The 12,341-nt window shown below is 38.3% G+C and overlaps 2 protein-coding genes across 2 annotated transcripts in view; both read left to right on the top strand.

The window, feature by feature from the left end:
- Window positions 1–10,080, top strand: part of LOC114665028 (uncharacterized) — a 33,971-nt gene extending 23,891 nt beyond the window's left edge. Inside the window, exons 3-5 of the mRNA XM_051918959.1 lie at window positions 7,956–8,101; window positions 8,396–8,784; window positions 9,790–10,080. Coding sequence (XP_051774919.1) covers window positions 7,956–8,101; window positions 8,396–8,784; window positions 9,790–10,031 — 777 coding nt within the window. The 3' untranslated portion in view covers window positions 10,032–10,080. The remainder of the gene's footprint in view (window positions 1–7,955; window positions 8,102–8,395; window positions 8,785–9,789) is intronic.
- The window catches only part of LOC114664624 (CD276 antigen-like), a 233,561-nt gene that overhangs the window by 131,473 nt on the left and 89,747 nt on the right, over window positions 1–12,341 (top strand). The gene's annotated exons all lie outside the window — the stretch shown is intronic.

Below are 12,341 nucleotides of genomic sequence, written 5' to 3'. Positions count from 1 at the left end.
GTTATTGTTGCATATAAATTATGCAATCGACTTACCTAGTATAAAGACGCTACTACATTGTGTTTGATGTCCTATAATTACATCACATTTTGGTCAATTAATGCACTTTTATTGGATGTGTTTTTTGGTTACTTCTAGCTAACAGCTTTGTCCTGGTGTGTTATCAGTCCAGGGGCTTGTTGATATGGGATTCATCCTTGTGGGCAATTGTTAGTGTTAATGACATAAGGGAGATAGATCATGTACATTACAGAATTGAAGAGCACGCAATTCATAACAGCAAAACTATTTACAGATTTTGTATAATACATACTATAACAGTGATAATATAGTGATAGCATTAGGTAACTTAACCAACAACCCATACTTAATTATAATAATAAAAGAAAACAAGTCCAATTAAGTAACAAAATGAGTACAGCATGACAAATGCCTACACTCTTAAAAAAGATGCCAGAGTAGTTCTTCAGAGTGATGCAATAGGGAAAGCATTTTTGGTTCCCAAAAGACCCATTCACATGAAAGTTCCAGAAAGAACCATAGTTTGCAGAGTATTGTGTTACTGTCCTCTTTAGGTTACAAAAAGTAAGAGTGAAGGAGTGTCTGGTTGAGCTACATGAGTCTTATGAATATAAGACAGATGTAAAGCCTCGAGGGCACAGCTGCAGGTGGTGGGCACTGTGTTGTTCCTCATTGATGTCTAGTGGTTCATGCACCCTCTAAAATTGTCTGAGACCAATAAGAGAAATGTTTTTTGAGGGGATTCCTGACAGCAACTGAGGGGAAAAGTAATTCAATTAACAATTATCAAGTAAATTAACATATAGAAAACCAATAATATTACAAGATGAAAACCAAACCTCCATAACTGAAAAGGCAAAACATTTCCAAATGTATGAGCCAGGTTAATGTCAGTGGGAGATTACAGAGCACATTCTAGTACAGATATTTTTTAAATTGCACTAGATAATTATGAATATGAAATAAAAAGTCCCATCCTAAACAATTTCCAGAAGACTTTTCTCACCTACCTATCTTAAATGATGAAGGAATATTTGAATTGCAAGCCTGCCTTGCACCATGATCTTCTGTGAAGTGATGGGAAGTGGTCATTAGAATTCACCAACTGGTTAATGGTTGAAGTCAGAGTGTTTAGTACTCCCAGTAGATCAGTTTAACAAAACCAAGTCACAGACATTCAAACTGCTGGTGTCTGCACTGGATAAATGGGCTTAGGTTTGCATTCTTACTTTTGAAATCCAGAAAGCTGTTTACTAGAACCAGTTTCCTTTATTAAGCAGGTATGTTTTTTTTTCAACCTGGAACTGCAAAAACCATGCCTCCATTATGGGCTAAGAATTCCAGTGTCTTTAGGCTTTATATCATAGAAAAGTCATGACTTCTAAACAAGGATTTCAAAAGAATCTTCCACTTTCCTTAACTGATTCAACAAACCCGGTAAATGTGTAGCATTAGGTAAGGAAAAGGCCATTCTTGGCAACTGTAAAAAGGACAGAATCCCACTGACATGTCCTCTCAAGGTCAAAGTCAAGGCATGGTGTATTAAAAATGTGCTTTTATTATTTAAAGTAAAGCACACGAGAGACATAGAGAACACAAAGTACTAAAGCAAGATATCCCTGCCCCACTGGTATTTCTTATATAAGCTTCCACATCAACTTGCCCAACTCTTAAACACCAATGGCAGAGACACTGAAATGCTCAGCCTTCTCAAGTCCCGTTTCTCACAGATACACTCTGTCTCTCAATTCTTGGCCTGTCTTCCTTCTACAAGTGAGCCTTCTCCCTGATTCTCATCTGAAATTTACATTCAGGGAGCTCTTTCAGTCCAAGCTCAGTTATCACTTTTGCGGTCAGTTCTATCCTCCTCAGGTTGCGGGAACATCAGGACAGAACCTCCTCTTGTTGCTGCTGGTGTTCCTGTACCCCTGTGTCCTATGTAGCCCTTGAACTTGCTATGTCTCTCAGACAGCATCCACACAGCCTACTTCCTTAAAGAACTAATATGGCCCCCTTCTCCATTCAAAGCGAATGTACAATATATTGTTTTATATAATTTTCCCATACTAGCAATGTTCGGTCTTAACATCTGATGACCTACACAGTTCCGCAATAACACGGACAACATCAGCAATGATGATGATGCAAATAATAATAATAATAATAATCTTCAAACTGTAACATAGAAGAGAAACACATGGTGAAATAAAATTAAAACGATCAAAATGGGAACAGGACTGTAGCTCTTGAGTGAATTGCTTAAAGTAGATTTAACCCAAACTATGATTGTTTCCCAAATGGACATACAGTATAATAAAGCTTGTGTAAAAACTTAGAAGATATCGTCCTCTGTTGTTCACAACTATTTGCTAGATTCGCTTTAGGCACGCTGAAGTAGTTGTGTGTTTTTCTGGATAGGTAGATTGCATTATTTACATACACAAGCAATGGTAAATAGGAATTGTGGATAAAGATTCCCGTTTAAAGATAATCATTATAGTCTCAGTTTCACTGAATGTTGTCATTATGCTAAGTTGTCAATTTATTTTATTAATTTAAATGACATGTATATGTTACGGTAATGTCTTATGAAAAAAAAAAAACCATAAGGTGTCTGAAGGTACAGCGCGCATCCTGGCCAACTCAGGCGTCAGAATAGCACACAAACCCAAGAACAATTTGCGCACGGTCCTCTTTAATGCTAAAAACAAGAAATCGACAGCAGAAGCACGAAACGCAGTTTATAGCATTCCATGCAGTTCTTGCTCAGCGGTATACATAGGACAGACTTCAAAAAGAATCGCAACACTTATTGATCTATACGCATACTAAATCAACAGGACATACATTTAACTGGGACAATGTACAAGTAAAATTTAAGGCCAGTGCTAAAAGTGCCAGAGAGCTGGCCGAATCTTGGCTATCAAATGAGAACGCCATCAACAGACACTTGGACATAAATCCAGCATATGCAAACTTAAGAAGAACATGTTCATAATAAATAAACTGTACACCCAATGCCCCCCCCCCCCTCAACACACTGACTTAGCCACCTCCCCCACCCCACCACGTAATTTTTTGCTATATATTGCCTTTGATTCTTGTAAGTCGAAGCATTATCCTCTAATGAAGACCCCTGGCAGGGGTTGAAAGCTCAGGAATAAAAACTACTTTATGATACGTGATTCATTTTTCTCCCTTTGTGGATCTCCAGCTGCAAATATTTATTTATTTTTTTATATACTAGCTGTGTAAGCCCGCGTGGGTCCTATGAACTATTGAAATCGTCAGAAAAAAAATTGAAATGTAGAGATGTCAGGTAATTGAAAAGAACTACTTTGGACATCTCTCTCCTAGGAGGTTTCATATTGCCGACATGCTCACATCATTTGTGCATTAGCAGCTAAGTGACTGTCTTTCTCCAGGGGTTTCCTTTTGCCAGCGTGCTCGCCTCGCTTGTGTATTAGCTGCAGGAGGAAAAGTAAAAAGAATATTGTTTTGCCGATGTTAGCGGCTAAGTGACTTTGTCTTTCTTCTGAGGTTTTGTTTTGCTGACGTGCTCGCCTCACTTGTGTTTTCTGTTTCCTCTGAGGTGAAGCCCTTACCCCGACTCCACCACCCAGATAGCAGCCGCAAGTGGGCCACATCTGGTTTAAAACTGGCACCTCTGGTTCACTTCTGGCAGCGGCATGATGGATATGGGCCACATGTGGTGCACAGTTGATGAATCCGCCAAATCAGCTTCCGGTACAGCATATGTGGGCCAGTAATGGGCCATTAGCATAGTTCTGCGATTGGATGCATGACTCAGAATAGGGCAGTGACGGGTCATGGTGAGGTGTCTTTAAAATAAAATGCAATATTTACAGTTAGCATATGTCAATATATTTTTTTTTTCATTTCAAAATCGAAGATGGTGTGGTTAAGAGCCGGCTACAAAATGCGTGTAAATATCAGACTGACCATGGAGTTTTTTTATTTATTTATTTGAGAAATCTCGTTTCTTTGTGACAAGTACAAACAAAAACACATCTCAAGGATGAAATATCGTGAACTTTACAAACTTTCTCCAAATTTTAAACACTATAAACGGCGGGCAGAATTTTCGACAAGTAACCAGCATCTGCCATGACTGCTTTCAGCCTTTTTGTGGATTCGAATTTTCTCAATCTGTGCTTAAAAAAAAGGTAATTTCTTTGATTGACATTGTGGCCAGCCATTGAGATAACTATCGGACTGCCTTCTGATGTTCACGTTAGCCAATGAGGGAACACCTTGAGTGACGAACAGTTGCCCGTTCAGTCAGACACTAAAGTTTGTAGTTGACTGATGGTGAAGCGATAAGTTAATATTCGATTATTTAATATATTATGTGTTGGTTATTATCGTTCATGTTAAAATGTTTATATTATGAAGAGCGTAACCAATTAATTGCGTAGTATGCAAGGTGCTGTAACGTGCTTAAACTGTTATATAAGCCATTTTTAAATTATTCTGCGGGCTTTTTTTTTTTTACTTAAATACTTATGATATCCAGATATTAAATATAATAAGCGGTGATGAAGGCAAGCAAGTAACGTTAAAATTCGGTATTTATTTTAGCACGTGATATATTAAGTTTTTAACCGCTTAGAAACACCGAGATTTTTCGCTGTTAGTGCGTTTAGTTAGCATGAGCGGAAGTGCAAACGTAAAAACCCGCGAATGTGAGTTTATTTTTATAGAATGAAAGACGCACAATGGTGGAGGTGGCATCAGACTTAAACTTTGTTAAGGTATGTCTTGACAAATAATGAGTGCTCAATTGGAGCTTTTTACAATGTTCCAATCAGAACGGAGGCAACGTTTATTTGTGTATCTCATAATGTAGTTTGTCACTGTATAAGCCTTGAATCGTAGCACTATGTATACGTTATATAAATAATATTTTCTTGTCCCTTTCTTTTCTTTTGCAGCATTGAACAGTAGTTGGGCATTGACAGGTATATTTTGGTATTTCATGGTAATATGGACAGGGCAAAATGGAATGTAAAACGCATTAATCTGAGAAAAAGGGCTATAAAGAGGGTAAATAAGTTGATAAATTCATTGGAGAATGAAAGGCAGGTTAGTGGTGGGATTGAAATCACTCACAGTGAAATACATGTGGATGAGATTCAAACTTCTCAGTTTGGTTGTTCTTGTGATGATTTGGAATCCAGTCTGTCAGAGAGTGACAGTGATGATAACTTTGATTGTGGGCAGAACGATTACCAAGACACCCTCCAGGCAAGTTTGAGAAATTGGGCTGTTCAGTTCAGTATCCCTTTAATTGCCTTATCTGCATTACTAACTATACTCAGAATTAATCATGCTTTTTTGCCAAAAGATGCAAGGTCCTTACTGAAAACTAAGACTGCTTACACAGTTGAAATGCTTGGTGGTGGTTCATTTCATTACTTTGGCATTAAACATTCTCTGAGAGCTTTCTTTGAAAAGGTATGGTCAACTGTTCCAAGTGGACACACTTTTAATTTACAACTTAATTTTGATGGGCTTCCTATTTTTAAGAGTTCTTCACTTCAGTTTTGGCCAGTTCTTGGAATTGTTAAGAATTATATCAAGATTCCAGTTTTGATTGCATTGTTCTGTGGATGTTCAAAACCAAACTCACTTTCTGAATACTTGAGTGCTCTAGTTAATGAGTTAAAAACAATTGGAAAAGGATTTTCTGTGAAAGGAAAAACATTTTTCATCACTTTATCTTCAGTTGTTTGCGATGCACCTGCTAGAGCCTTTATTAAGGGCATAAAATCACACACTGGATATCACAGTTGTGATAAGTGTGTACAAAAAGGAGTATATGTAAACCACCGTATGACATTTCCAGAAACCACTGCAAGTCTTCGAACAGGTGAATCATTTAAAACATTAGATGATGATGCACACCATGTAGAATCTTCACCTCTCTCAGAAATCATAGATATGATTAAGGGATTCCCGCATGATTACATGCACCTTGTATGCTTAGGAGTAATGAGACGTCTCTTGGATTTGTGGATAGGAAGCAATGGCCCACTACAGTGCCGTGTTTCAGCCAGTCAAGTGTCGTTAATTTCTGATAAGTTGGTAGCGTTACGTGGTTTCATTCCTAACGAGTTTGCAAGGAAGCCCCGTTCCCTTTTTGAAAGACTACGGTGGAAAGCAACTGAGTTGAGACAATTCTTATTGTACACGGGTCCAGTTGTTTTGAGAGAGATATTGCACTCTGAGGTGTATCAAAATTTCATGCTGCTCTCTGTGGGTATATACATTTTAGCAAGTCCTGAGTATTGTTCAACTATGAATGATTTTGCCAACTCTCTGCTAGTGGCATTTGTCAAGCATTTTAGTGAGTTATATGGTCCTGAGTTTGTCAGCTATAATGTACATGGGCTAACTCATTTAAGTCAAGATGTTAAAGTCTATGGTAGTTTGGATGTTATATCAGGTTTTCCATTTGAAAATTATCTAAGAAAGCTAAAGAAAAGTGTTAGATGACCTCACTGTCCTTTAACACAGGTTATACGTAGGATTTCAGAGCTTGACTTCTTGCATTTAAATTCTGATTTTAGCATACACCCTCAAAAGAGGTTTAAAATGCAACATTCAGATGGTCCAGTTCCATTACACTTTGAGGTAGTACTCCAGTTTAAAGGGGTGGAGTTTAATGGATTTGTCATCAAAGTTTCTACAGGGGATTCCTGTATTAAAATTGACAATAAAATTGTCATAGTTCAAAATATAATTGTGCATGAAGACAGGGAATATGTTATCTGTCAGGAATACCAACACAAGGCCATATTTTTTGAATATCCAATTGATTCTTCATGCCTTGGGATTTTTGTTGTGTCCAAGCTTTCCTCAAATCTTCAGTGTTTACCTATTGGTTCTGGCATGCTGAAATATGTCTGTTTGCCACTAAATGACAAATATCTTGTAATCCCCCTACTTCATATACAGTAAATACAGATTAATTGGTACAGTGTTTTTTTTTTGTTTGTTTGTTTCTTCCTTCCTGTTGTGTTACAGAGTTCATAAGTGCTTTTTCTAATTAGTTTTTTAAACTCTCATCACCCCACCACTTGCATTCTTTATATTCTGGACTGATTTATGGTGGTGTGTGAAGTTGCTAGGTAAGCAAATTTGATTATTTCAACTGTACAAATGAAATCATGTTTAACTAATATAATTTACTGTATATATTAATCATATGTATTATTATTGTTATATTTGATTAGTAATTGTAAGCATGCATGCATGTTGTAAGTGCATTTATCAAGGACTTTTCTAAATGTTTTAAAAAAATCTTTGTTTTTAGTAATTTTTGTAGGATATGTATCACATTGTGAATTTTTCGGAATGCATGGAAGTTGAGTTGGTGCCATCCAATTGGGTATCCAATGGAGTGTGTGCTTGGCCACCATATAAAACTGGAGATATCCATAAGGCTATAATAAATAAAGAGCAGCCGAAAGAAAACTGGAAATCATTTAAGGTTGAAGTTATGTAAACGACAGGTTTGTATTTATAATATTTGGTATAATTGTCATATCATATCATGTCATCTTCCAGCCCACTATATCCAGAAAAGGGTCACGGGGGTCTGCTGGAGCCCATCCCAGCAGGGTGCAAGGCAGGAACAAACCCTAGACAGGGCTCCAGTCCATCGCAGGGTGCACACGCATACACACACTAAGGCCAATTTAGGATCTCCAAATCACCTAACCTGCATGTCTTTGGGAGGAAACCGGAGCACCCGGAGGAAACCCATGCAGACACGGGGAGAACATGCAAACTCCACACAGGGAGGACCCGGGACAGGAACCCAGGTCTCCTTACTGCGAGGCAGCAGTGCTACCACTGTACCACCCTGGTATAATTGTATTCCTGAGTACTGTATATCCATATGATAGAGTAAATGCTCTTACATCTGGAATTTAACAGATAATTACAGAACTGCAAGACTGAAGCTTCCAGTTGCCGAAAGACACTCAGATTTGCAGACAGCAGAAGATGAAGAAGATGATGAAATTCCAAAAAGGACAAAAAGAAGGAAAATGTAAGCCTGAAATAGTTAATATGCTTGAACTGTAGCATCACCTGCCGACTGTTGCTTGTGTTAATACAGTGAATTTTCAAGCTGTAATACTTGATCTTTTAAAGAGAAAACACTAAGTTTAATGATCCAGTTATCTCATTTTATTTATATACTGTAATTTAATTTAGTATAACTACCACAAGGCTAATTCATGAAAATTTGTCTAAATTGGTAAAGCATTTTTTCTCATAATTGTACAGTTGTATGTTGTATAACTGTGTATTTTGTCAATAATTTCTTAATCTTTTCCCAAAGAGCAAACACAAGATTTGATAGTGATAGTGACGGTGATGTCTGTAGCAAACCCAAAAGCCATCTACCTCCACCACCCAAGATAACCCCTCCTCAAAAATTTTCAAAATCAACCACCAAGATGTCTGCTGACCTTGGAGAACTTGGACAAAATGCAAAATCAATGTGCAGGATGCATCAATCTGACAGTGTTCAGCTACATTCTGAATGTAGGTCCACTGAATGTGGAAGATGCACTCAAGAAATGAAAAGCCTGAGAAATGATTACAAAAATCAAAGTGCATCTACAGTGGAAGAGCACCTAACCCCAGAGTGTGTGGAAATTGCAAATACTGCATTTAGACACTGGTCTACCTCACAACAAAATGGACCAAATCAAGACATTTATGGCCGTAAGTGTTTTATCTCAGTTTCTCTTTAATATAGCTGCCTCTGTGTTTGTCACTTTAAATAAAGCCCTGATAACCAGAGTCAACTGTGAAGCACGAAAATAATTACCCTAAATGTTTTACATTTTGAGTAAAAGAATTATGAATCTGTGCAACTTTGTGTGTGTATTTAATGTTTCTCACAGGACCCACTTTTCATTACCTTTATTCATTAATACAGCTAAATTGGTTTTACCTTCTCTTTTCATTCCACGTCCCAAGAGCCAGCTTCTGTAGCCGAGGATCGGACCGCCAAGGTCCTCACCTTCAGCCACCACCCAACTCACACTGCACCCGACCTCCTTGGCCCCTCCCATAGGTGGTGAGCCCATGGGAAGGGGGACCCACGTTGCCTCTTCGGGCTGTGCCCGGCCGAGCCCCATGGGTGCAGGCCTGGCCACCAGGTGCTCGCCTTCGAGCCCCACCTCCAGGCCTGGCTTCAGAGGGGGGCCCCGGTGACCCATGTCCGGGCAAGAGAAAACGCCGTCCAAAGTTTTCATTCATCATAGAAGGTTTTCAGAGTAGAGCCGCTGCTCCTCCGAATCGAGAGGAGTCAGATGAGGTGGCTCGGGCATCTGATCAGGCTGCCTCCTGGACGCCTCCCTGGTGAGGTGTTCCGGGCACGTCTAACCGGGAGGAAGCCCAGGGTAAGACCCAGGACACGCTGTAGGGACTATGTCTCTCGGCTGGCCTGGGAACGCCTTGGGATTCCCCCGGAAGAGCTAGAAGAAGTGGCTGGGGAGAGGAAGTCTGGGCATCTCTGCTCAAGCTGCTGCCCCCGTGACCTGACCTCAGATAAGCGGAAGAGAATGGATGGATGGATGGATTCTCTTTTCATCTGTTTTTTTCCACTTTTCATCATGCTTGCCAATTTATAGTTTACATTTCATCCCCTTTGGTAAATGTCTGTGACAATTATGATCTTATTTTGTTTGATATTAATTTTGTGGTGTTTGTACATTGTTTTAGCCATTCTTCGAAACATTCTGGTTAAGCAGGAGATGATGATGGAGCAAGTCAAAGTGATTTTAAAAACCGTACAAGACCTACATGAGAAATGCTGTAGTGACAGTGGTTCAGATCCAGTGCTGGAAAAAGACATTCTTCCACTTCAAGATCTCACATCCATGCAACAGCTTGAAAGTGACCTAGCAGTTGGTGGAGATTTAAAAAAAAAACTAGTAAGGAAGAACTTTTTTAATAACAACTGAAACATATACCTTCAAACAACGACAGGCTTCAAGTTGTATTGCCTTAAATGCCCAAATGGCGCTCATCAGATATGCACAAGCTGTGATTTGTAGTCAAAATCATAGGCATAGTTAAAAAATAAATATATTGTTAATTATTTAAGTCAGAAAAGCTTTTAACAGTCTACAAGATTACATTTTTAAAAGGGCTGAAAAAATTCCTACCCGAGCATGGTTGTCAGTTTTTGGGAGTATTGAAGACTGCTACTGTAGTCAAATCTTTGTTGAAAATTATATGAAGTGCTCATAACTTGACATGTCTGACCACAGATAACATCTGTAAAGGCCGTCAGTATTGGGCATGACAATATGCTAAAGGACTGTCAAAAGCTTTTTTTATTTGACATTGCTGGCATATCATATCAAATGGTGCTTAGAGTCCCATGTCCAAGCTTACCCCAAAGATTCAGCATGTACATTTTATTATATAGCTCCACCTATATTAGCTTCATTGGAAAGCTACCTAAAAACATAGGTGCTTGAACTTCTAGTATATTTTACTTTGTTGCTTGTTCCGATTCCTCCTAATGTTTCTATTGCATCGAGCATCTTAAGAAGTTATGAACTCCAGTGAATTATTTTTTTTCTTTCTATAAACCTTTGGCAGATTACATTGCTTGGGATTCAAGGAGGCATTGATGTGAGAGACACGGTGTGGAGAATCATGAGGCAAACTTTGACCAATTCATTGGCCAAACAACTTAACTGGAGGGGAATAAATGGAAAAACATGTTTTCATAGCCTTCACATTAAGGATATTGTGATTGGTGAGTACTGTATTTATAATGATTTCAATATGCATACACTGCCTTTTAAAATGAAGTAACCTGTGACTGAAAATTTCTGTGAGATGAGTATCTTTTTGTTGTTTGTTTACAATAAATCAAGCTATTAAAGGTAAACTATATGCATTATGACCAAATAAAAAGTGTACATGTTCTCGGCATTAACCATCTTAGGTTTCACATTGACATGGACAATAGTTCCTTATTAAATGTCACTTTCCTTGTCAGAAACTACTGTTTGAAAAAACCTTAACACACAAACACTTTTTTAATAGCCAGGTCAAGATGTAAACAAACTAAGTGGCTGCTCAGGGCCCTCTGGCCACCAAGGAAACCCCAGTTGAATGGGGGGAAAAAAGATCTAATGTTTAACATTCAACATTAAATGAAATGTATCAGGCAAAATACTAAATGGTGTTAAAAAATAAAGGGAAATTATAGCCATGTATGATAACTACTTTACTTTATTTTCCATATACAAGTTCTTACATTAGGAATTTGTCATTTTTGCATACCCCAGCTTGTTCTCCAGAGACACAGAGAGAGGGAAAGAAGCTTTTGCATCAGAGTGCAATCTATTTGTACAGAATAAAATTCTACTTTGGGTCTTAAAGTCTTCAGCCAGCAGTGATGCTAACCTGTAATCGGGTTAAACATTAATGATAACCAATTGGTCATGTTTGTGAACTAACTACAGGGAAGTATTTAAAGCCAGTCATTTAGGCAGTAACGAATGCAAATACTGTATTGTACAAATATCTCTAGTTGTAAATATTGTTTCTTGTCAGAATACAACTACATTTTATATAGTCGCTTTGTTTACTGAAAATAAACAACAAAGACATAGCCTACACTTGCAGCCTGTTTCTTTACCATTATGGTTGGATGCAGTCAATGCTCATGTCTGACAAATAACTAAGTATCAACTGCTGATTGACTCAGACTGTATAATGACTGTTCTTTAGATGCAGTACGAAGAAACTCTGTAACATCAAGAGCCACAACTCAGGAAATAGAAATGTGGATTAAGAGATGGCTTCATCTGGCTGCAGATAGGGATGGAGGGAGACGAGCAAGAATGGAGCGTCAGAGGAAGAACAGCTATCAAGAATCAGGTGAGCACTATCAACCCTCAAACACGTCTAGTAAGAAGTTAATTAGGAAATTGTATAATTTCAAGTAACTGATCAACTGTTGATGTCTTGGCTGCAGGTGAAATGCATGTTCTTTCAAGTCATCATTAAGACCAGCCTTCTAAACCTTTGCTGAGGACAAGCTGGACAAATGTGATAACTTGATCTGCCACAACCATCCCAAAGAGATTAGTGCTCATTCAATGCTTTCTGAGTTCTAACATCAGGCACCATCTGGAACTGTGTGTAATAGTGGGTATCCAATCATGGACTTTATAAAATTAATGTTTGTACATTTTGTTGACTGAAATTTTTACCATCACTGTTTGATACATTCTTGTTTTGTGCTTGTT

This window comes from Erpetoichthys calabaricus, chromosome 14 (assembly GCF_900747795.2).
Source record: "Erpetoichthys calabaricus chromosome 14, fErpCal1.3, whole genome shotgun sequence".
Taxonomy (NCBI): Eukaryota; Metazoa; Chordata; class Cladistia; order Polypteriformes; family Polypteridae; genus Erpetoichthys; species Erpetoichthys calabaricus.
The sequence above is the reverse complement of the archived record's forward strand: the minus strand, read 5'-3'. Positions and strand labels throughout refer to the sequence as shown.